Source organism: Tamandua tetradactyla, chromosome 6 (assembly GCF_023851605.1).
Source record: "Tamandua tetradactyla isolate mTamTet1 chromosome 6, mTamTet1.pri, whole genome shotgun sequence".
NCBI classification, from domain to species: Eukaryota; Metazoa; Chordata; class Mammalia; order Pilosa; family Myrmecophagidae; genus Tamandua; species Tamandua tetradactyla.
The window spans coordinates 55,917,628-55,943,172 of record NC_135332.1 but is presented as its reverse complement, the minus strand read 5'-3'; the positions used below and the strand labels follow the sequence as shown (position 1 = coordinate 55,943,172).

General features: G+C 41.8%; 1 protein-coding gene across 4 annotated transcripts in view; it reads left to right on the top strand.

Annotated features, from left to right (window-relative positions):
• SMG6 (SMG6 nonsense mediated mRNA decay factor) overlaps window positions 1-25,545 on the top strand; it is a 259,345-nt gene that overhangs the window by 99,148 nt on the left and 134,652 nt on the right. For all 4 annotated transcript variants that reach the window (XM_077165510.1, XM_077165511.1, XM_077165509.1 and 1 more), the window contains 2 exons: window positions 20,811-20,927; window positions 22,570-22,738. In XM_077165510.1, the coding sequence (XP_077021625.1) occupies window positions 20,811-20,927; window positions 22,570-22,738 (286 nt within the window). The remainder of the gene's footprint in view (window positions 1-20,810; window positions 20,928-22,569; window positions 22,739-25,545) is intronic.

Genomic DNA, 25,545 nt, shown 5'->3' with positions numbered 1-25,545 from the left:
TTTTTCAGTTCTTCTTTTCTTGTTTCTTGCCCTGCTTGTATGGTGCCTTTCCCTCACACATACTTAGGAGGGTCTACTTAGCTATTATAGACCCCAGCCAGATTTTCCCAGACCAAACTGGCCTCCTATAAGGAGGAAGGAGTCACCTACATCGGTTTTCCCCTGAGGGTGAGACCCAGCAGTTTGAAAGTCTTTCCAGTGAAATCTCTGGACTCTGTTTTTCTTATCCTGCGCAGTATGTGGTACTTGTCTGCCTGCAGGTCCCACCAGCATAAAATTATGCAGTACCTTTAACTTTGACAGACTCTCCCTGCTGAAGGCGTGGTGGAGTCAGAGAGGTTGTAGGCTGGTTTTAATGGCTTCAAATCACCAAGCCCTGGTATCTGAATTCCTTGAGGGAGGGATTCCACCTGAATTGGGCTTCACCCCTCCCCTAGGGAAGGCACAGGCTCCAGACAAACCCTCAGTGAGCTTGTTTCTGCCTATGCCTGGGGCAGTTGCAGCCTGGGAAGCCCTGCCACTGTATCCAAAGGTAGTCGAGCCTTTTTAGAAACACAGCCACAAAAACTTCTGTTTCCTTTTTTATTCTTTTTCCATTAGCCTTGCCCCTTTTGCACCAGGGCAAAAATGAGCAGCCTCCGCTTTGACCATGTTCACCTGAATTGGGGGCCTATTTTTAGTAGTCAGAATTTGTTAATTAGTTCCACAATTGGGGTTTGGTTGGGCTCAGCCTCTGCTGCTGGTAAAGTCTCTTTCCTTTCCCCTCTAGGAAGCAGCCTGTGGGGAAGGGGCGCCAGCCAGTGCTTGGGGAACTCACGGTTCTGGAGGGGCTCGCAGCCAGTCCAGCTGGTCCAGACTAGGGTGCGCTATGTGTCCAGTCACTGACATGGCCTCAGGAACTGTTCTGTACTGTTTTTGGTTATTTAGTAGTTGTTCTGGAGGATGAACTAAAATGCGCACATTGTTAAGCCGCCATCTTGGCCCGGAAGTCCTCTTTTTTTTTTTTCTTTTTTTTTTTTGTGAACAATAACATATATAGAAAAAAGCTATGAATTTCCAAGCACAGCACCACAATTAGTTGTGGAACCATTTCAGACTTTGACATGGGTTACAATATCACAATTTTAGGTTTTTATTTCTAGCTACTCTAAAATAATGGAGACTGAAAGAGATATCAATTTAATGACTTAACATTCATATTCATTTGTTAAATCCTGTCTTCTATGTATAATTCCACCATCAACTTTGATCTTTCCATACTTCTCATTGGGATTGTTTGGGCTATGGCAGTTCTAAATTTTTTATATTGGAAAGGTCTTTCACTAATATGGGGTAGGGAGATGAAACTATCTGATGTTATGGAGAGGCTGGCCCAGGTTTCAGGACTTATCTGGACCAGGGACCTATCTGGAGGTTGTAGGTTTCTGGAAAGTTACTCTGGTGCCTGGAACCCTTGTGGAACCTTATAAATTACCTTAGGTGTTCTTTAGGATTGGCTGGAATGGTCCTGTTTGAGGGTTGGCAGGTTATGATAGGTAGCAGGTTCTACCTAAAGCTTGTGTAGAGCAACCTCCAGAGTAGCCTCACGACTCTATTTGAACTCTCTCTGCCACTGAAACTTTATTATACTTTTTTATTAGTTACACTTCTTTTCCCCCATTTGATCAGGATGGAATTGTTGATCCCACAGTTCCAGGTCTGGATTCATCCCTGGAAGTCCTCTCCCACATCACCAGGGAGACTTTCACCCCCTGGATCATGTCCCACATGGGAGGAGGACAACAACCTCATCTGCAGAGTTGGACTTAGAGAGACCAAGGCCACATCTGTGCAGCAACAGAGGTCCTCCAGAAGTAACTGGTAGGCATGCTTATAGGTAGTCTAAGCTTCTATGCTACCTCCATAAGCTTCAGAAGAGTAAGCCTCATGATCGAGGGCATGACCTATTGATTTTGGTGTCCCTAAGTTTTAATACAGTATCAGGGGATTCCGTAATGGTAAGGTTTAATAGTTCCATAGTCTTTCTCCCCTCCCTCAGGGGACTTTGCCAGTACTTTTTGATTATCTGGTTAATATACTCTAGGATGTATCCAGGCATTACAATAATCCATACAGGATTAAAGGATCTCTTTCTCATTATGTGCTCTCAGTGTTTCAGTTGTTCAAATGAGCTATACAGATAGGTTGAATTAGATTATGCAGTACAGAAAATTTCAGTTCCAGATCAAATAAATAAACCTTTCTTCCATTGGTCTCAAAGAATATGTGTGGTTCTAAAATATAGACACTGTCTTCCTTACCCCTGTGTTCTGAATTACTTTAACCCCAACCTGTTCAGCTTCGTTCTTATCTCTAAATATCAGTTTATATATATAAAACAGCCTTTCAGAATCCAGAAATAATAATCGCCACTCCGGATTTAATATGTCTGCTCTAAAAGCTTGCAGTCTAGGCCCCTGTTTTCTTATAAGCATTTTCTAGAGGTGACCATACCATTGTTGTTTTTTTGTTTCTGGCTTATTTTGTCTCACCCATGTCCCACATGTTCATTTACATCATTGCATGCCTCACGACATTGTTTCTTTTTGTAGCAGCACAGCCTTCGTTCATAAGTAGACACCATCCTTGGACGTTCTAGTTCTCTGTCAGTGCATTCTTCAGCCACCTGCATTTATCGGGCATGATGTAGAGGGCCCAAAGTCCACAGTCCATCATCATTCTTAATTTTAGGTAATTTCATTGTTCCCAAGAGATAGAAAACCAGTAAACACACTCTCTCTAAATAGGGTATGTCTGTTAGATGTAATTCATTTATGAAGTTATTTAACTTCTCTATTTCCTTGTTGATCTTCTGTCTGGATGTTCTATCTATAGAGGAGAGTGGTGTATTGAAATCTCCTACTATTATTGTTGGAACACCTATCGCTCCCTTCAGTTTTGCCAATGTCTGTCTCATGTACTTTGCAGCTCCTTGATTGGGAACAAAAACATTTATGATTATTATATCTTCTTGTTGAATTGACCCTTTAATTAATATATAGTGTCCTTCTTTGTCTCTTATGTCTTTATATTTGAAGTCTGTTTTGTCTGGTGTTAGTATAACTACTCCTGCTTTCTTTTGGTTACAGCTTGCATGGACGATCTTTTTCCATCCTTTTACTTTCAGTCTATTTGTATTCTTGTGTCTAAGATGAGTCTCTTGTAAGCAGCATATAGCTGGATTATATTTCTTAATCCATTCTGCCAGTCTGGATCTTTTAATTGGTAAATTTAGTCCATGAACATTCAGAGTTATTACTGAAAAGGTGTTTCTTGATTCCACCATCTTATCTTTTTTTTTATTTGCAGATCTGTATATTCTTTTCTCATTCTTTAAATTACCCTTAGTGGTACTCTTCAATTCTGTGCCCTCCTCCAGAACTCCAGCTCTTGTCTCTTTTCTTTTTCAGCTGACAGAACTTCTTTTAGTATTTCTTATAGGGCCAGTCTCTTGTTGACAAATTCTTTCAGGACTTCTTTGTCTGTGAAAGCTTTAATCTCTCCTTCAGTTTTAAAGGAAAGTTTGGCTGGGTACAGAATTCTAGGCTGAAAGTCTTTCTCTTTTAGGATCTTGAATATATCATACCACTGCCTTCTCTCCTCCAGGGTGCTAGTTGAGTAGTCTGAACCCAGTCTTATTTTATTCCCTTGTATGTAGTAGATTGTTTTACTCTTGCCACTTTCAAGATTTTCTGCTTCTCTTCACAGACTGATTAATATGTGCCTTGGGGAAAGCCTGTTTGGATTTATTCTGTTTGAAATTCTTTGGGTTTCTTTGACTTGTATATTTATGTCCTTTATGAGGGTTGGGAAGTCTTCCTCCATTATATCCTCAACTACTCTTCCTAGCCCTTTACTCCTCTCTTCTCTTTCTGAGACATCAGTGATTTTTATATTTGTGCGCTATCTTTTGTCTATCATTTCTCTGAGTCCTCATTTGGTTTTTTCCATCTTTTTTGCCATGTGCTGTTTGAGTCTTCGAAGTCAATCATCCTGTCCTCTATATCACTTATTCTTCTGTCTCTTCACATCTGGTGTTGTGTGCCTCTAGTATGTTTTTCATTTGGTCAATAGTCTTTAATCTCTGTGTGATTCCACTGTTTTTTTATTTATTCTCTCACATTCCTTTTTGTGCTCTTCTACTGTCTTCTTGCTCTCTTTTATGTCATTTACTATCCCACTTATTTTATTAAGTTGAGTTGTATGAACATCTTTGATTAGTTGTTCCAGCGTCTGTGTCTCCTCTGGTGTTTTAATTGGTCATTAGGCAGCGCTATATCTGTGTGCATTGTGATATACTTAGCAATCTTATGCCGTCTTAGTCACATGTAGATATCTTAATTGATTTACTTTGGGAGTTGGTTTCTTTCTGAAGTCTAAGGCCTTGTGTTTGCAGGATGGTTGTACAGCGGGGAGCAGGGCACAGGGTGGAGCACTGAGTATGGTGATTTGTTTCAGGGCAGGTATGGGCGCAGATCAGGGATGTTACTCTGGTCCTTTGTGTACGTAGGCACCCAGGAGCCAGGGAGGATGTAGCTGTGCAGGTGCACCAGTCTGGGGGGCTTAACCCTGGTGTGCATTGGTCCAAGCCACGGGACCGTTTGTGCACATGCGTAGAGTTATGGCAGCAGGTTGGCCTTACACCTTCATGGATTGGGGGGCACATGCGACCTAGCCCTGCACGTCGGCACTTTCTAAGGGCTGGGAAGTGAAGCTAAAGGCTGTTTGCATGAGAGGGTCTAGGACTGCTGTAATATACAGTTCCCAGAGCTGAATGATGTGATTAGGGGTCTGTGTGCATGCATGGGCCTGGGAGTTGATGTAAAGGGTGCGCCGAGCTCAGGGTGGGTGGGTGAGGATGTGCAACACTATGAGGGGAGGTGGGGGGAGTTCCCTAGTTATGGAGGTTAGTGTCCGCAACCTTTATATGCTGGTAGCAGCCTGCCGGGAACAGGGAGGGGGAGGTAGTGCTTGGGAGGGAGTAGGAGACATGGGTTGGGCTGCACTGGGGGTGTGAGTGTGGGATGGGTACATGCACTGGGGGCTGGTGGGGTGGGGGCGCCTGGCACACAGGGAATGGGAGCGGGTCAGGGGTTCAGGTTTGTGGGGTGTGGGGTGAGTCACCAGTCACAGGGTTGCACCTATGAGGGTGGTGCACCCAAGGAGAGCAGCCTGGCTTACTTCCTAGTCCCGTGTACCTGTCCGTGCACTCCCGCGGCCTCTGCCACTACGCACCTCCACGCCAGGCTCCTGCTTTCTGCCTCTCAGCTCCTCAGCCTTTGTAACCAGGGCTGCCATATGTGGTGCAGAAGGCTCTTCCAGGTCAGCCGCACTCCCGAATTACTGCCTCAGTCGCCCTCCTGTCCCTTCTCTAACTTTTCCGTGGAGCAGGGCTAATCTCAAACTGCTCCAGTTGACCATCTTCCCAGAAGTTCCCCCCTCTTTTCTTTTATCTTCCTTTTGGTTACCCCTGGCAGTTTCCTGCACATCTAGAAAAGGGGCCACACAGCTCGGCATCTCTCGCAGCTCAGGTGACACAATTGGAAAACAAGGGCAGCAGCATTTGCATCACACTGTTAGTTGAGAAACTTCCCTGAACATGTTTAAGTAGCCTTTTGTATGTAAAAGAGAAATTGATATTGGTATACTACAGAGCTTATTCAGATTTTGTCAGTTCTACATACACTCATTTGAGTGTGTGTTTATAGATCTGTCTGTCTTTTATTCTACATGTAGATTTGTGTAATTCTGCCATAATCAAGATACAAAATTGTTCCATCATTCCACGGTTCCTTTGGGCTGCCCTTTTACAACCACCCTCCCCCCCCCATCCTAATCCCTGGCAAAAACTAATCTGTTTTCCATCTCTATAATTATAATTGTATTATTTTAAGAATGTTATATAAATGGGATCATACAATATGTAGCCTTTTCTGATTGGTTTTTTCACTCAGCGTAATACCTCGGATAGCTATCCAAGTTATCACATATATCAATAATTTATTCCTTTTTATTGCCGAGTGGTATTCCATAGTAAGATATACCGCAACTTGTTTGCTCATTCACCCGTAGAAGGACATTGGGGGTGTCTCTACTTTTACCATAATACTAATAAAGCTGCTATGAACATTTGTGTACAGCTTTTTGTACAAACATATGTTTGCATTTCTCTGGGATAAATGTCCAAGAGCACTGTTCTAGTTTGCTAGCTGCCAGAATGCAATATACAGAAATGGAATGGCTTTTAAAAAGGGGTATTTAATAAGTTGCTAGTTTACGTTTGTAAGGCCGAGAAAATGTCCCAATTAAAGCAAGTCTATAGACATGTCCAATTTAAGGCATCCAGGGAAAGATACCTTGGTTCAAGAAGGCCAATGAAGTTCAGGGTTTCTCTCTCACGTGGCAGGCACATGGCAAACGCAGTCATAGTTTCTCTCTTAGCTGGAAGGGCACATGGCAAGCAGGGCATCATGTGCCAGCTTTCTCTCCTGGCTTCCTGTTTCATGAAGCTCCCTAGGAGGTGTTTTCCTTCTTCATCTCCAAAGGTCGCTGGCTTGTGGGCTCTCGTGGCTATGTCCTTCTCTGGCTGTCTCTGAATCGCTTTCATTCTCAAAATGTTTCCTCTTTTGTAGGACTCCAGAAACTTATCAAGACCCACCCAAATGGGTGGAGACATGTCGTCACCTAATCCAGTTTAACAACCACTCTTGATTAAATCACATCTCCGGGGAGGTGATCTGATTACAATTTCAAACATATGATATTGAATCAATAGGAATTATTCTGCCTCTGTGAAATGGGATTTTGATTAAAGCATGGCTTTTTTAGGGGACATACATCCTTTCAAACCAGCACAAGTACATTTTTAGTTTTAGAAGAAACTGCCAAACTATTTTCCAGTACCATTTTATATTTCCATTAGTAATGTATGAGTGATCCAGTTTCTCCTCCTCCTTGCCAACATATGATGCTTTCAGTATATTTCATTTTAGCCATTCTGATAGATGTATAGTGATATATCATTGTGGTTTTTAATTTGCATTTCCCTAATGGCTAACGATGTTAAAGCATCTTTTCATGTGCTTATTTTTCCATCTTTATAGGCTCTTCAGGAAAATATCTGTTCATGTCTTTTGCCCATTTTTCTAATTGGAATGTTTCTTACTATTGAGTTCTGAGAGTTCTTTATATATTCTAGGTACTAGTCCTCTGTTGGCTGTATATGTATCCCAGTCTATAATTTGTCTTTTGATCCTCTTAGGGTTTTTTGCAGATCAAAAGTGTTTAGCTTTTATGAGAGCCACTTTGTCAATTTTTCCATTTATGGATTGTGCTTTTGACAGTAAGTCTAAGAACTCTTCACCTAGTACTAGGTCCTGAAAATGATCTTCCATGGTTTTTTTTTTTTTTTTTTTCCACAATCACACAGTCACATTGTGAAAGCTATATCATTATACAATCATCATCAAAAAACACAGCTCTACATTTTCAGGCAGTTCTCTCCAGCCTCTCCATTACATCTTGAATAACAACGGGATATCTACTTAATGCGTAAGAATAACCTCCAGGATAACCTCTCGACTTTGTTTGGAATCTGTCAGCCATTGACACTTTGTCTTATTTCACTCTTCCCCCTTTTGGTAGAGAAGGTTTTCTCAGTCCCTTGATGCTGAGTCTCAGCTCATTCTAGGATTTCTGTCCCACATTGCCAGGAAGGTCCATACCCCTGGGAGTCATGTCCCACGTAGACAGGGAGAGGATGGTGAGTTTGCTTGTTGTGTTGGCTGGAGAGAGAGGTCACATCTGAGTAACAAAAGAGGTTCTCTTGGGGATGACTCTTAGGCCTAATTTTAAGTAGGCTTGACCTATCCTTTGTGGGGTTGAGTTTTGTATGAACAAACCCCAAGACTGGGGGCTCAGCCTGTAGCTTTGGTTGTCCACACTGCTTGTGAGAATATCAAGAATTCAACTTGGGGAGGTTGAATTTTCCCCCGTTCTCACCATTCCCCTAAGGAGACTTTGCAAAAACTTTTTAATTCACTGATCAAATCACTGTGGAATTTATTTGGGCATCACTCTGGACAATCCCACAAAATCTCGTGTCCTACTCAAGGTTCCATGTACTTATGGTGTTCAATCAAACTGTCTACATAAGTTATATTAGGAAAGGCACTAGTCAAAATAAAAATTTTGTACCAAATAAACATTTTTTGCTTTAGTCTCACACGTAAGGGGAAATTTTAAAATATTAATTACCATCTGTTTTCAGCAGCTTGCAGTAATGAGATTCCTTTGCTCTTCCTCATGCACAAACATTTTTTAAATTTGTACATTTTGTCACTATCATTATACACTCTAGGCATTCCTAGATTATACCATCTCAGACTTTATCATCTATCTTTCTTTCTGATTTCATTTGTGCCCCCAGCTCTGTTCCCTCTATCATTCTCACATGCAGCTTCATTCAGTGTTTTAACATAATTGTATTACAGTTAGGTAGTATTGTGCTGTCCATTTCTGAGTTTTTACATTCAGTCCTGTTGCACAATCTGTATCCCTTCAGCTCCAATTACTCAATATCTTACCCTGTTTCTATCTCCTGATGGTCTCTGTTGCCAACGACATATTCCAAGTTTATTCACTAATGTCAGTTCATATCAGTGGGACCATACAGTATTTGTCCTTTTTTTCTGGCTAATCTCACTCAGCATAAGGTCTTTAAGTTCCATCCATGTTGTTACGTACTTCCTAACTTTATTCTGTCTTAGAACTGCATAATATTCCATCCTGTGTATATACCAAAGTTTGTTCAGCCACTCAACTGCTGATGGACATTTTGGCTGTTTCCATCTCTTTGCAGTTGTAAATAATGCTGCTATAAACATTGGTATGCAAATGTCCGTTTGTGTCTTTGTCCTTGTGTCCTTTGAGTAGATACCTAGCAATGGTATTGCCGGGTCATATGGCAATTCTATAGTCAGCTTTTTGAGGAACCACCAAACTGCCTTCCACAGCAGTTGCACCATTTGATATTCCCAGCAACAGTAAATAAGTGTGCCTCTTTTCTCCACATCCTCTCCAGCTCGTGTCATTTTCTGTTTTGTTGATAATGGCCATTCTGGTAGATGTGAGATGATATCTCATTGTGGTTTTGATTTGCATTTCTCTTATGGTCAGGGACGTTGAGCATCTCTTCATGTGCCTTTTGGCCATTTGTATTTCCTCTTCTGAGAAGTGTCTGTTCAAGTCTTTTTCCCATTTTGTAATTGGGTTGGCTGTCTTTTTGTTGTTGATGAGCAATCTCTTTATAAATTCTGGATACTAGAACTTTGTCTGATATGTTGTTTCCAAATATTGTCTCCCATTGTGTAGGCTGTCTTTTTACTTTCTTAATGAAGTTCTTTGATGCACAAAAGTGTTTAATTTTGAGGAGTTCCCATTTATTCATTTCTTTCTTCAATGTTTTGCTTTGGGTGCAAGGTCTATAAAACCGCCTTCAAGTGTAAGATTTATAAGATATTTCCCTACATTTTCTTCTAACAATTTTATGGTCTTAGATCTAATGTTTAGGTCTTTGATCCATTTTGAGTTAATTTTTGTATAGAGTGTGAGATATGGGTCCTCCTTTATTCTTTTGCATATGGATATCCAGTTCTCTAGGCACCATTTATTGAAGAGACTGTTCAATAAATGGTGCCTAGAGTTGGTGCCCAGGTGAGTTTGCTTAACTGCCTTATCAAAGATCAATTGTCCATAGATGAGAGGGTCTATATCTGAGCACTCTATTCTATTCCATTAGTCAGTATATCTTCTTTATGCCAGTACCATGCTGTTTTGACCACTGTAGCTTCATAATGTGCCTTAAAGTCAGCTAGCGTGAAACCTCCGACTTCATTTTTTTTTGATGATTTATAGTAGTATATTTATTGAAAAACATCAAGACGAGAAGTTGTGATTGTCAACATGTTGGTTCCTAGTAAATATTTGTTCTTGCCAATGTCACACTCAACCCATCTATGTGGGGCACACAATAAATAATAGCATAGTTTTTCTGTTCCTTATTGTATTTATCAGGTTCTGTAAGAATTAACTTTTTTTTTATTAATTAAAAAAATTAACAAACAAAACATTTAGATATCATTCCATTCTACATATACAATCAGTAATTCTTAATATCATCACATAGTTGCATATTCATCATTTCTTAGTACATTTGCATCGATTTAGAAAAAGAAATAAAATGATAATAGAGAAAAAAAAAACTGTACATACCATACCCCTTACCCCTCGCTTTCATTTACCACTATTTCAAACTGAATTTGTTTTAACATTTGTTCCCCCTATTATTTATTTTTATTCCATATGTTCTACTCTTCTGTTAATGTAGTAGCTAAAGGAAGCATCAGACATAAGGTTTTCACATTCACAGAGTCTCATTGTGAAAGCTATATCATTGTTCAATAATGATCAAGAAACATGGCTACTGGAACACAGCACTACATTTTCAGGCAATTCCCTCCAGCCTCTCCACTACATCTTGAACAACAAGGTGATATCTACTTAATGCCTAAGAATAACCTCCAGGATTACCTCTCGACTCTGTTTGGAATCTCTCAGCCACTGACACTTTGTCTCATTTTACTCTTCCCCCTTTTGGTGGAGAAGTTTCTCTCAATCCCTTGATGTTAATTCTCAGCTCATTCTAGGGTTTTTCTCAGTCCTTTGATGCTGAGTCTCAGCTCGTTCCGGGATTTCTGTCCCACATTGCCAGGAAGGTCCACACCCCTGGGAGTCATGGCCCACGCAGAGAGGGGGAGGGTGGTAAGACTGCTCATCATATTGGCTGGAGAGAGAGGCCACATCTGAGCAACAAAAGAGGCTCTCTTGGGGGTGACTCTTAGGCCTAAATTTTAAGTAGACTTGACCTATCCTTTGTGGGGTTAAGTTTCAAGTGAACAAACCCCAAGACTCGGGGCTCAGCCTATAGCTTTGGTTGTCCACACTGCTTGTGAGAATATCAAGAATTCAACTTGGAGAAGTTGAATCTCTCCCCACTCTCACCATTCCCCGAAGGGGGCTTGCAAATACTTTTCCAGTCACTGATCAAATCATTCTGGGATTCATCGGGGGATCACTCTGGACAAACCAACAAAATTTCATGTGCTACTTGAGATTCCAAGTACTTATGACATTCAATCAAACTATCTACATGAGTTATATTAGGAAATGCTCTAGTCGAAATCTAAATTTTGTAACAAATAAACATTCTTTGCTTTAGTCTCACACATAAGGTGACATTTTAAAGTATTAATTATCATCTATTTTCAGCACCCTGCACTAATGACATTCCTTTGTTCTTCCTCATGCAAAAACATTTTTAAAATTTGTACATTGTACGTTTCACTATTATTATGCACTTTAGGCATTCCTAGATTATACCATCTCGATCTTTAACGTCTGTCTTTCTCTCTGATTTCATTTATGTCCCCAGCCCTCCTCCCTCTATCATTCTCACATGCAGCTTCATTCAATGTTTTAACATAATTACATTACAGTTAGGTAGTATTGTGCTGTCCATTTCTGAGTTTTTGTATTCAGTCCTGTTTCACAGTCTGTATCCCTTCAGCTCCAGTTACCCACTATCTTACCCTATTTCTATCTCCTGTTGGTCTCTGTTACCAACAACGTATTCCAAGTTTATTCACTAATGTCAGTTCATATCAGTGAGACCATACAGTATTTGTCTTTTAGTTTTTGGCTAGTCTCACTCAGCATAATGTTCTCTAGGTCTATCCATGTTGTTACACACTTCATAAGTTTATTCTGTCTTAGAGCTGCATAATATTCCATCGTGTGTATATACCACAGTTTGTTTAGCCATTCGTCTGTTGATGGACATTTTGGCTGTTTCCAACTCCTTGCAATTGTAAATAATGCTGCTATAAACATTGGTGTGCAAATGTTCGTTTGTGTCTTTGCCCTTAAGTCCTCTGAGTAGATACCTAGCAGTGGTATTGCCGGGTCATATGGCAATTCTATATTCAGCTTTTTGAGGAACCGCCAAACTGCCTTCCACAGTGGTTGCACCATTTGACATTCCCACCAACAGTGAATAAGTGTGCCTCTTTCTCCACATCCTCTCCAGCACTTGTCATTTTCTGTTTTGTTGATAATGGCCATTCTGGTGGGTGTGAGATGATATTTCATTGTGGTTTTGATTTGCATTTCTCTAATGGCCAGGGACATTGAGCATCTCTTCATGTGCCTTTTGGCCATTTGTATTTCCTCTTCTGAGAAGTGTCTGTTCAAGTCTTTTTCCCATTTTGTAATTGGGTTGGCTGTCTTTTTGTTGTTGAGTTGAACAGTCTCTTTGTAAATTCTGGATACTAGACCTTTGTCTGATATGTTGTTTCCAAATATTGTCTCCCATTGTGTAGGCTGTTTTTTTACTTTCTTGGTGAAGTTCTTTGATGCACAAAAGTGTTTAATTTTGAGGAGCTTCCATTTCTTTCTTTCTTCAGTGCTCTTGCTTTAGGTGTAAGGTCCATAAAACCGCCTCCAATTATAAGATTCATAAGATATCTCTCTACGTTTTCCTCTGTTTTGTGGTCTTAGACCTAATGTTTAGATCTTTGATCCATTTTGAGTTAACTTTTGTATAGGGTGTGAGATACGGGTCCTCTTTCATTCTTTTGCATATAGATATCCAGTTCTCTAGGCACCATTAATTGAAGAGACTGTTGTGTCCCAAATGAGTTGGCTTGACTGTCTTATCAAAGATCAAATGTCCATAGATGAGAGGGTCTATATCTGAGCACTCTATTCTATTCCATTAGTCAGTATATCTATCTTTATGCCAGTACCATGCTGTTTTGACCACTGTAGCTTCATAATATGCCCTAAAGTCAGCAAGCATGAGACCTCCGACTTCATTTTGTTTTCTCAGGATACTTTTAGCTATTCGGGACACCTTGCCCTTCCAGATAAATTTGGTTATTGGTTTTTTTCTGTTTCTGAAAAGTAAGTTTTTGGGATTTTAATTGGTGTTGCATTGAATCTGTAAATCAATTCAGGTAGAATTGCCATTTTAACTATATTTAGTCTTCCAATCCATGAACACGGTTTGCCCTTCCATCTTCTTAGGTCGTCTGTGATTTCTTTTAACAATTTCTTGTAGTTTTCTTCTTCCATGTTTTTTTCTAGAAGTTTTACAGTTAGATTTTCTATCTAAGTCTTTGATCCGTTTTGAGTTAATTTTTTAGTAATGTTTGAAAGTTAGGTTGTGGTGAAAATTAGGTTTTTTCCATGTGGTTATCTAGTTGATTCTGCACCATTTGTTGAAAAGGCTATCTTTCCCCTATCGAATTGCTTTTGCACCACTTTAAAAATCATTTGTGGGGGTGCAAGGGAGTTCAGTGGTAGAATTCTCGCTTGCCATGCCAGAGATCCAGGTTCAATTCCCAGCCCACGCTCTTCCAAAAAAACAAGCAAGCAAACAAACAAAAAAATTCAACAAATGGTACCACAATAAGGGAATATTCACATGGAAAAAGAATGAAATGCAATCCCCACCATATAGCATACCAAAAAAAAAATCATCTTTGCATATTTGTATGGGTATATTTCTGGGTTCTTTATTCAGTTCCATTGATCTACTATGCTATTTTAATTAATATGGCTAGAATAAACCTTAATATTGGGAAGAGTGACTTCTCCCACTTGATTCTTCCTTTTCAAAATTGTCTTATGTATTCCAGATTCTTTGCCTTTCCATATAAATTTTAGATATTTGCATTTGACCCATTGATCTATTTTGAGAGAATTGATGTCTCTACTTTGTTGAATCTTCTAATCCATGAATATGGTAAGTCTCCAGTTATTTAGGTCTTCTTTGATTTCTTTCATCAGCATTTGTAATTTTCAGCATATAGATTCTGTACATTTTTTTTTTCAGAATGAAACCCAAGTATTTCATTTTCATTGGCACTATTGTAAATGGTATTGTGATTTAAATTTTGGTTTCCACATATCCATTGTCAAAACTGGTTGGAATAATCTGAGCTTTTCATGTTCATAGCAAAGAAGAGAGGAGCAGTTGGACTGTAGAAGATTGAATCTCAGGCATTTGAAAACCAAGGCGTGGAAACCCTGGACAGACTTGAATTCAATCCCAGCCCCTTTCCTTTATATAACTATGTGACCTTGGGCAAGTCATTTAACCTTTTTGAACCTCTTTCCTCCACTGTTAAAAAGGAAGAATAATACCCCTTGTGCAATTTTTTTTTAAAAAAACTTTCAGATGAAATGTGTAAAATCCCTGTGCCTAATACACGTGTCAGTAGATCTTACATTCTTTCTGGCCACAGTGGAATTGTGGCATTTGTAGTTAGGACCCACAAGTAAGACAGCAAGTGTGCCTATGTTATGAGCAGCAAACATTTCTTGAACTCCTTCCTGATTCTAATTTTCAAGGACACAAAGTCTTGACATATCTTCTGCCCTCAAGGGGTTCTTAATTTTGTTGGGAATACATGCTTTGTGTATAAAAATTCCAGGACAGAGTACCTCTTGTTAAGTTCCAAATGTATGGGGCAGACAGTGAGCATATCCAAGAACTTTCTCTTCCTGGGTTTTGTTGTCCTTTCCATGTGGTGGCTTCGGGTTGTTGTTGATGAGAGTGTGTGTGAAGGTGGGAGGGAGTGTATACAGATTTAGGGGAAGAGAGTCATGTGGGAATATGTAATTAATTTTTATACTTTCCCCAGTAAACCATCGACCCTTTTTATGATGTCATGAGGGATTCCTTAATTTTGCAGCTGCTTCCTGATTACGTCAGAGAGAAGCCTCTCACCCCACAGCCTAGAGCTGCATTCACACAAGAATTAGAAACAAATGAAGTGCTGAATATCTAATGGCTTCCACAGGGAGAGCCAGTTCAGACTTCCTAGGCCTCCTCTCTGCAAGGTCTTCCTCAAGTATTTCTGATTCCCCTTAATGCCTTTGTTCTGGAAAGACAGGACTGGCCCACCGCCAAGGGGTAGGAGCCTGGGGACTCCTTGATGCGTCCTTCCTTCCCTCCCTGCAGGTGTTCTGCAGTCCTTTCCTGGACCTCTTTGGTGGGTGTTATCCTTCGTGAGGTCTCAGAATCCTCTGGAACCTGTGGAGAGTGTCAGTGAGAGTCTTTGACCTGTTCCAGCAGTCTTCATCCTTTCCTTCCCTCCCCGAGCAACATCATCTCCACATTCTGTTTTTTCTTTCTGTAGCATTCTTCACATCTGTGTGCTCCTTTCCATTCCCTCCTCCTCCTGTGAAGGATGCAACATGGCATTATAAAGTATATGAAGTACTCGACATACAATTTCTCTAAATATTCTCTTCTTGCTTCCCCTCTGTGTTACCGTTTAATAGCTACCTTAATCTGTCCTCAATGCTTCAACTAGATTCATCTTCATAAAATACCACTGCTTTGTTCAGAAACCTTGAGTGAGTAGCCTGTTCAGTCAAGTCCATATTCCTTGTTCGTTCTGGCATTCTAGGCTCTCTACTTTGTGGACCTTGTGCCCTGTGAGGCAAAATAATAGTGCTTGCCAACTGGAAATATGTTTCTGTGTTCACACTGCCAATTCCATCTTTATTCATCTTTTGTAAAGTTGTTTCCTCCTCGAAACTGTCTCTAAAATACACTAGCTGGAAATGGTTTCCTCTTCCTCTAGTGACAGAAAGCATCTTACTTCCATCTTCCTTATGGCATGTATAATTGTCTCAAATTATAGTTATTTGGTTATGTGTGTGCTTCCTGTTTTTCTCATTAAATTATCGTCTTCTCACAGACAGGATCGTATTTTCTTTTGTATGTTCCACAATTGGGCACCCAAATAAGTTTTTGTAATGAATGGGAGAGGCCACTTTGTTAGAAGAGCACTAGAAGAAATCAGAGTTTTACAATCCTGAATAATCCAAAGGAAATAGCAGGCATGGCAGTAGAAACTCTTAGGGAGGAATCATTACGTTCCACATTCTTTGCTGTACCCTGTTCAGAGAGATGGCCTTGCTTGCCTTATACCCAGGCACCTAATTGTAGTCTGCCATTGTGTATGAATAACTTGCTTTGGGGTATTGGTGCCTAATTCTTCTGACTCATTCATTCTGCTCTTCAGAGAATAACATGGTATCCTGTGAGCGTGGATTTCTCTGCTTTTGCCCTGAGATTTTGTTCTTGTTTGGTTCCTATAAAGTGATTGCCTCTTTCATCTCTTCTTCAGCCAGCAGCTGCAACAAGGAACTCTGTGGCTCAAGCCATAGCAGTCAAACGATGCTGTCACTGCCCACTTCCTGTAGGCAAGGAGATTTTGGTGGGTTGCTCAGGAACTGTGCCAGCCCCATGTCTGACTGGTGACTGACTCATGAGAAAAGCAGCCTTGTGTCTGAAAGATAAGAGTCAACAAATCGCCTCCAGGTGGTGTTAGTTTGGAGGTGACCAACCATTCATTTCCTCTCTTTGGGAGGAGTTTTGGCGAGGGAATCAGTGAATAAGCGGTCTTGCCTGCATTTTTCTCCAGCTATTAGTATAGCTGCCAAGCAGTTCGTTCTCTCTACTAGAATAGCTAGTGGACCTGAATGCCCTCTGAATCCCTTCTGCTGCCACAGTAGCAGATGTATGTGTCCGTCCTGTGTCTTACCTTCATTATTCACTGTTTCATCCCTTTGCAAGGAAGCTGGTTGTGTGCACCAATAGAACTCTGCTTATTCCATTGCTGTTGGAGTTTTCTGCAATCAGCCAAACCCCATCCCTACTGATACTGATTTCCTCCAAATCTCTCCCTGACAGAAACTCAGTAACCTGTCCCAAAAGTTAATCAGAAGCGATAGTTCTGAACCACTGTCCCTTTGTTGGGCTTAGAAGATCTAGGCAGGTGGGCCTGCCTCCCTTCCCTTCCTCTTCTCTACCCCGCCTACCTCACTCCCATTTCCTGCAGGAGGATGCTTTGCCATCCTGGAGCTGTCAGGCACAGCTTTGCTTTGGCAGCACCGTCACGCATACACACTGGTGGGAGAAGGGACATGTTTATCACTTTTCCTGGAGATTATCTGTTTAAGCACTTCTCTGACAGTTACAATAACAAGGGCAGTGTGTTGTGTTTCCCAGCAGAAGGACACTTGCTGTTGAAAGATGTATAGCACTAATTAGAAATACATAACATCCGGCCACATGGCAGCCTTCTCCCGGCCACTCCATTTCCTGATTTCATACAACTTTGACGACAGTTGGTTTATGTTTTCCATGAATATGTTCTCAGAAAAATGAGAAAGTCTCCCTGCTGCATAGGGGCAAGAAGAATATTTCTGCCTGAGCAGGTATTTAGCCACAGGAATCCTGGGGGCTATGGTCACCTGCCCACCTGAGAACATCTGGGAAGGGGGCACAACAAGTTCAAACCTCAGGTGACTTCCTTGATAAGAAATATTTCTGTCTGACTTTCTTAGCCAAAACCATCCCCCAAACCCTTGAGTAAGGCTGCTTTTTGGAAAGAAGGGAAAAGGCTGTTTCACAATGTTAATGAGTTCTTCAGCTCTTCTCAGGCTCTTGCTACCTGACATGAAGCCAGAGGAACCAGGGCAAATACCAACACAAACAATGCCTTTTCCTTCCACCCAGCAGCCCCCCTCCACATTACTTGTTGGCCTGGCCCAGCCCAGCTCTAGGGATATAAATGGGTATTCGTCAGACTAGGGCCAGTTTCCTAAGTCTACCCCAAAGTGGGTGGACTTTTGGAATCTAGATGGTGTTTTCCCACTTGTATAAGGGTGAATGCTTTTCAAGGAGTTGTGTTTTATGGCTCCTAGCCCATAGAAGCATAAGGGAAGTAAAGAGCATCTCCTGAAGATACCATAGCACTTTAACCAACATTTTTCATTTGAGGCTCTGGGTCAAGTTGCAGGGACCATACTTTATTTGCATGTGTCCTCCACAATACCCAGCCCACTGTAGAGCCTCACAGTATGTTGGTTGAATGGCTTATGGTGCCATTGAGACATGAAAAAGGGCAGATCTTCCAGAAAGTACTCCACGTAACATGGCTAATCAGAAGGCTGACTGAAACCCAGGTAATTCTGTCCCCTTCAATAGCTTGTGATATCCCTACCTGCTTGATCAGGGCAAAGCTTACAGGTTGTATGTACCCCCTCAGTCAGACCGGATGCCCAAGCAGGTAGCACAGTTGGGCCCTTCTAGGATGGGAGGGTTGAGGGTGTTTGGCAGCTGCTGCCCTCGCTATAGTATTTAGAAGGGCAGAGGCCCTTGAACAAAAGGTGATATAACCATGGCCAAGAGCAGAACAGTCAGCTGCTACTCTGAGAGATAGTTGAACCCTTCCGTACCCAAAGCAAAGAAGAGGCTCTGGTTTTTGCCACCCTGCCTGGTCTCCCAATCTTACTGGAAGAGGCTTAAAAAAGGAACCAGCTTGGACTTTCCCAGAGGCTACTGTTGTAATAAGAGGCCACAATAGCATAATTCTTGAGTTCATTCTTCCCCTTTAGCCCTATCCCCCATCTTGAACTCTGAGAAAACAGTCTAGCATGAGGTTGCTGTTTGTCATAAAATAGAAATGGGCTTTGTGAAAGTAACTTCCTCAGCCCCATCTTGTCCTCATCCAAGCTAATGAGAATGTCTTATTAGAGTTGTAGCCTTGGGATTCTCTAAATGCCTGTCTCTTGGAGCTAAGACTCCCTTTTCCATACCTCCTAACCTGTATGCAGATAACTCCTGCCTAAGATGCCCAGATGGGGCACCAGTGTTCACTCAGTATGTCAGTTTACCAGGATATGGCCTCCACTAGTACTGTCCAATTTTCCTGTGTCTGGACTTATTCCTCCACTCTGGACTTTGTTGCTAGTTAGAGGCAGACTGCTGGCAGTGCTTCTCAAGGGCCTGATCTGGGGCAGTACTGCAGTGCTGTTTGTTGCCTATAGAAAGGGGTAGAGGGGAGAAGTTGACAGCTTGTCTGGGGATAATTATACATCTTCCCCTTCCCTGCTTTCCATCTGCCCTCCTCTTAGTTCTTGGATGCTTTTTTTTTTTTTTGCCTCTCTCTCTAACATAGGTTTAGAACTTTACCAGGATAAGTATGAGAGTAGTAACTATTCTAATCACGTGAATTGTTACCACTTCTGATTGCCTGCCGCAGTTGAGTTGGAAAACTAGAGGGTGATATTTGGGACCAGAGAACTTCTGAAGGGGTGGTGGGAAAGCCACGATAGAATAATTGTTAAACTGATTCTATTCTTATGTTGGGACCTTCTGAGCAGCATCCTTCTCCTTCACACTCCCAAGGGGTTCAGAAATGGTTTGAGATTGGCTTTTTGTATTCTGATCATATTTGCTCCTGTGGCAAAGACCATTAGGAATTACTGTGGTTGTGTAGCATCTCGTGGAGTAACAACTTCAATTAGTTCCCATTGACAAGCCTAGAGAGCTGACGAGAGAGGGCTCCCCTTGGCTCTTGAGGTTAAAATACAGACAAGGATAGAGATCAGACATGTAGCTTATTATCCTTTTAACACTTAGAGATTCTGAGAGATCTTCTGTATTATAGAGGGAATTAACAGATTAGCTGCTGCCAGAGCTAGTAAGCCTGGCCCCTGATTCCATCTCCTGTGGGTGTTTTGTGTCTCCTCCTTTGAGGGTGCATGTTGGGCGGCTGCCTTCTTTTTGTCACCAGTTCCTCTCAAGTCTGGATGAAATGAATATCAGGAAGGCCACTCACAAGTACTGGTTACAGGCAGGGCTTTGGGAGTGTGTAGTGTCGTTCCCACCAAAGAATATTTCTGACCCACCAACAAGGTGGCTTCTTTACTTACCTGCAGCCAAAAGGTTAGGCAGGCTGAGAAAGTGAAGGAAGAATTTGTGAAAATAAAAGATAACACTGATTAAGTACTTCCTATATGTGAACTACTGTTCTGTATGTTAACTTGTTCAATGTAAAAAGGTTGTTTTAAGTATTACTTGTTTTCTCTCAGGAGCAGGCACATAGAGGAGGTAAGAATGAAACCAAAAGTTGGTGAAAGAAGAATATAATTTCTTAATTTGTATTTTCCTGATAATTGATTAAGATAGCAAAAAAAAATAAAGAGCAAAATTAAATTAAATTGATTGTGCTCCTGAGATCTGTACATTAAAAAGACCAATTCAATTAAATGTGGGCTCTTGTTGCTGTATAGCTCTACATTGTAAAGAGTCAACTAAAGGCAGAGACCCTGCAGCTCTAGCTTAAATTGACCACCATGGTGTAGCTTGGTCTGGGGAAGTGAAGTGATGCAGAATTTACACAAATGGTCCTCATAGTAATGATTTGTAGGCACTGTGTTAAGTGCTTCACAAGCAATCTCTTGTGAAGGTCTTATAGCCACCCTTTGAGAGAGGGACTATTGCTACCCCCAGTCTTAGATGAGGAAAAAAAAAGCTCGGTAGCTTGGCCAAGGCTCAATAGCTTGACCAAGTAAGCATGATACCAGAGTAATGACAATCTTATTTACCACGTTATCTTACCTCTGACCAGTTAGAGATTAGCAGAAAATTTCAATTTTAAAATAAAAGACTTGATGAAATAGTTCCAATCAAATAAGGTGATGTCCTTTCCAGTTGAATTTTATTTCATGTTACCAGTGAAAGGCAGTAGATCTACTCCATGTGTGACCCTAACTCTTAAGGCTTGATAGGGAAGAGTGGTCTTGACACCCAGGGTCCTGATAGAATTTCGTTTGCCTCTTCTCAGACTGCTTCTCAGAGGAGTGCCGCTCTGTGATCCAGGAGCAGGCCGCAGCCCTCGGCTTGGCCATGTTTTCTCTACTGGTGCAGCGCTGTACCTACTTACTTAAGGAGTCTGCCAAAGGTAAGCAGATGAGGGGCCTACCTGACAGGTGACCTTTCCAGCTAAATGAGCCCTGCCAAGACAAGCCTCAGAATGCCATTCTGGTTTCTCAACGTCTTCTCCCTCTACCCTCCATCCATCCTCTTTCCAACATGACTCTCTTCCTTTTGCCCACCTAAATGGTCCCATCTCCTTTTGCTGCCTGATCACCTCTAAAGCCCTCTTTACTCCTTGTGGAACTATTCCCTCTTCTTTTTCTCCTTTTGTAATTAGGATTTTCACTGTATAGCTGTTAATGTTCCCCGCAATTTCAAAAACCCAGGAAAGTTTCCCTTTTTGTTCAGAATTGATGTTTTAGGTTTTTTCCCTCTATCTCTATCCCTCTTTTTCTGGTACCTGGTGAGTGATATAACTACTATGGACTAGCCATCTTAGGAAACTTAGTAGTCCAGACTAGGAGCTATTTTTAGCCCTTGGGTTGAGGCAGTATCCCATATCCTTTAAGGCTGCCTTTAGAATTCCAGGCCCATTGCTGTCACCGTATAAGGTAGGGCTGAAGGTCACACCCCCTTTTCAGCTCCTGGATCAATATTGGTGAGTAGTGAGACCCCTCTGTGTCTCACCACCCCTTCTCCCTCCCAGATATATCAGCTTTGTTGATGCCTCTAACCCTGGGACCACCTCTTTTGGGGGGGGCAGGGAAAGAGCGTATAATTCTTTATTTCAAAATAATTTCAAATTTATAGAAAAGTTGCAAGAGTAATACAGAGGACTCTTTACCCAGATTTCCCAGTCATTAACATTTTACCTTGTTTGCTTTAAAGTTCTGTTTTTCCGTGCATGCAATACTCACATACATACTTTCACTTACTATTTTTCTTCTGAACCATTTGATGGTAAGTTGCAGACATAGTAGCCCTTTTCCCTCAGATGTTTGACTATGCATTTCTCTTATATAAAGAATATTCTCTTACATAATGATACTGTGCATTTCTCTTATATAAAGAATATTCTCTTACATAATGACACTACAATTATCAAAATAAAATCAACATTGATATATATTATCTATAAACCTTATTCATTTTGCACCTTTATAGCTCCCCACCCCCACCCCAAAAAAGTTTCTTCTGGTCCAGGATCAAATCCAGGATCATGCATTGCATTAAGAGATCATGTCTCTTTAGTCTCCTTTAATCTGAAATGGTTTCTCAGTCTTTCTTTGTCCTTCATGACCTCGACATTTTTTAAATAGTGAGGGCCATTTATTTTATAGAATGTCCCACAATTTGGTTTTGTCTGATGTTTCCTCATTAATAAATTCAAACTATGTGATTTTGGCAGGATCTCCGGTACGGTACCATCTTAGTACTGTGCTGAAGGAGAGTTAAAAGGGTGGGCTGGAGGACAGAGTAGAGACTTCAGCCAAGCCACAGGTAAAGCAGAAAAAAATGTCCACAGGGCAAACCTAGTGCACTGGTTCTCTCTTTGTCCTACTTTTCAGAATCCTCTTAGGTGCTGGCACTTGTCCTTCGCTCCTGGGCCCAGCTTTCCTGTGGACTTGGTCTCCCTTCCCTAAGAGCTTGCTGCCGTACCAGCGCCCCAGGCCTCACTCGGGGGCTACAGCAGACATAGGCCCAGTTCTCACCCTTTGCCTCTGCAGCTCAGCTGTCCTCTCCTGAGGACGAGGATGACCAAGATGACATCAAGGTGTCTTCTTTCGTCCTGGACCTCAAGGAACTGCTACCCAGTGTGAAAGTCTGGTCAGACTGGATGCTTGGCTACCCAAACACCTGGAATCCTCCACCCACATCCCTGGATCTGCCCTCACAGTGAGTCAACCCACCCATTCCTTTGGCTCTACTGGCCTCAACCACCTGTGTTCCCTCAGCTCCCTTTCTAATCCTCCTGTGGGTTTTCTCCCACCCACAGCCCACTTGTTTTCCTGCCCCTCTTCGTTTGAACTGTGGATTTTCCTTTCCTTGAATACTTCCTTATCCTTTGATGTCTTAGATTATTTTTACCTATCTCCAGTCTTATTACTCCTCCTCTTTAAAATCACTCTCTCTCTCTACCTTGCTCCCTGTGTTGTCCTTTGTCCTTGTTCTTGCTTTCTTAATCTCACTTCATGTTGTTCCTACTCACTGTCTCTCTAGTTGCCTCTTGAGTGTGCCCATTTGTGTGTGAGAGACTTTGTCACTGTCTCTTTGTCTTTCTCTCCTTTTAGTTTTTCTCCATGTGTCTTTCAATCTATTTCTTATTGTCTTGTGCTTTCAGTCCTTTCTTCCTTCCTTCCTTCCTTATGAGGGGTGGTGGTGAGTGCGTGCACACCACTCTTCCATTACTCCCTATCCCCACCCCCCAATCTCCCTGTCTGTTCATATCAGTAGTGTCTGTCAGAGCATCGTCAGTGTGGGGTGTGTTGCTCCAGGTAGTATAAGTGTCTGCCTGCCCGTGTCATGTTTGTGTGTTCATGTGGCTGTTGCCTGTATCTGCATCTGTATCTGTGTCTGGGTTATATCTGACACTGTATGTGCCTGTCTGGGTCTGTTTATCTGTGTGTCTTAGTCTGTCGTGAGTCTGTGTATGTGTCTGGGTGTCTGTGAGTGTGTCTGGGGGTCTTTCTGTGTCTGTCTCTGGAAATCTGTCTGCAAAGGGTCTTTTGGTATATCTGTCCATGTCTGTCTATCTGTATGCATCCGTGTGTATCCATCTGTGTATTGTGTGCTGCATCCATCTGTAACCATGTAGTGCGTCCATAACTGTGTTTGCGTCCATGCCTGTTAGTGTCTGTGTCCTGGGTATGTCCCTGGGGCAGAGGTGGGGGACGTAAGTCTCTGTGAGGGGTCTCTTTCGAAGCTATCCCTGCGTATCTGTATCTCCATGTCTCTGTCCATATCCATGTCTGATTCAGGGTGTGTGTCAGTCTGCGTCTGTGTTGGTCCACAACCGTGTCTATATGTGTGACTGTCCTATGGGAGTATGTATTAATGTATGTTCCTGAATATCTGTGTCCATGTTTGTCCATGACCATGTCTCTGTATATTAGTTTGTGATTATGTCTCTGTATCTGGATCTATCTGTCGAGGATGTGGGAAGTGAGTTTTCTCTGTATGTGGATCTGTGCTTACCTGCCTCTGCTTATTTCAGCGTGTCTCTGCCTGCTTGCCTCTCTCTCTTTGTCCACCTCTATTTCTCTGTCTCTGCTCTGGGGGATGGGGGGTCGACTCTATATCAGGGGTCAGCAAACTATGGCACACTACCTTTTTTTGCATAGACAATTAGCTAAGAATGGCTTTTACATTTTTACATGATTAAAAATAATATTTTGTGACTTATGAAAATTATGAAATTCAAATTTGTATCCATAAAGTTTTATTGGAACATAGCCACTATGTAAACTCATTTGTTTACATAGTGTCTATGGCTCCTTTCACACTATAGTAGCAGAGTTGAATATTTGCAACAGAGACCATATTGTCCAAAAGCCTAAAATTTTACTATTCACCCCATTATATAAACAGTTTGCCAACTCTTGGTCTGTATCCCTGTTCCCACATGTCCCATTCTTATCTGCGTTAGTGTTACTATCTGTTTGCATAATAGTGTCTCAGAATATGTGCGTGTAGGCTCCTATCTGTGTTCATCTTTGCTAAAACTGTCCATCCCTCTTCCTCCTACTCTCTCCCCAATCTTTGCCTCTCTCTTCCTCTCTTCTTTCCCACTCTCTCTTCTGCATTGTAGTCTCTGGCAGGTGTAGTGTGCTCAGAGCTCCTTCAGGTTCCATGTTATGTACATGTATTTGTGTTTCAGAACAATCCTCCAAACCCAATATCTAAATATTTTGCACCAGTGCTCGGAATGGGAAGGTACTAGGGAATAGAGCATGGAGAACTCAACTGCTGCTGGCAGCTCTTCTGGGGAGTGGGTAGGTGTGCTTCCCTGGGCTGGGGGCCAGTGTGTGAGTCTCCTGAACTCATGGGTGGAAAGGCTGCCCAGAGATTTCTGGCCAGTAATTATTGATATTTCTGTGTGGGCTGTGTAGTCTGACTCTTCCCCCACTTTCCTTCTTTAAATTTCTCCCTCTCTCCCTTCTCCAAGAAATGATACGTAACTTCCCCAACTCTGGACTGTTAAGCCCACCATCCACATGCCATCACCAACTCTAGCTCTGTGACCATGTGTGTGATACTCACAACATTATAACATTTCTTTGCTTCCTTCTGTGAGCCCTTCCAAAATGCACTCCAGGCTGAAGCATTGTGAGCCAGGGTTGGGCCCTGAGTTGGGCAGCTGGGGCCACAACAAAGGAATTGACAGTTTTGCTGGATGAGGAGCAGCTGTTTCCAAAAGAGTTAACATATAGTTTCAAATTTTTAGACCATTAATCTGTAATGCGGACTAAGCAATTTGCAATTTTGGAAAGAAAATGTCTAGGAAGAGCTCAGTTCTCCAAGTATCTAAAGCCACTTCTGAGCATGCTCAGGGGTCACTGAGTGTTCCTTTCTTCCTTTCGTGGGGTGGGAGGACAGACTATCTGTCCCTGGATCTTACGCCTTCCCTTGTTACCTCACCACCACAGATCCCTTACACATGGTATGCACAGCCCCTATTCACCATTATCCTGGGCCAGCATGTC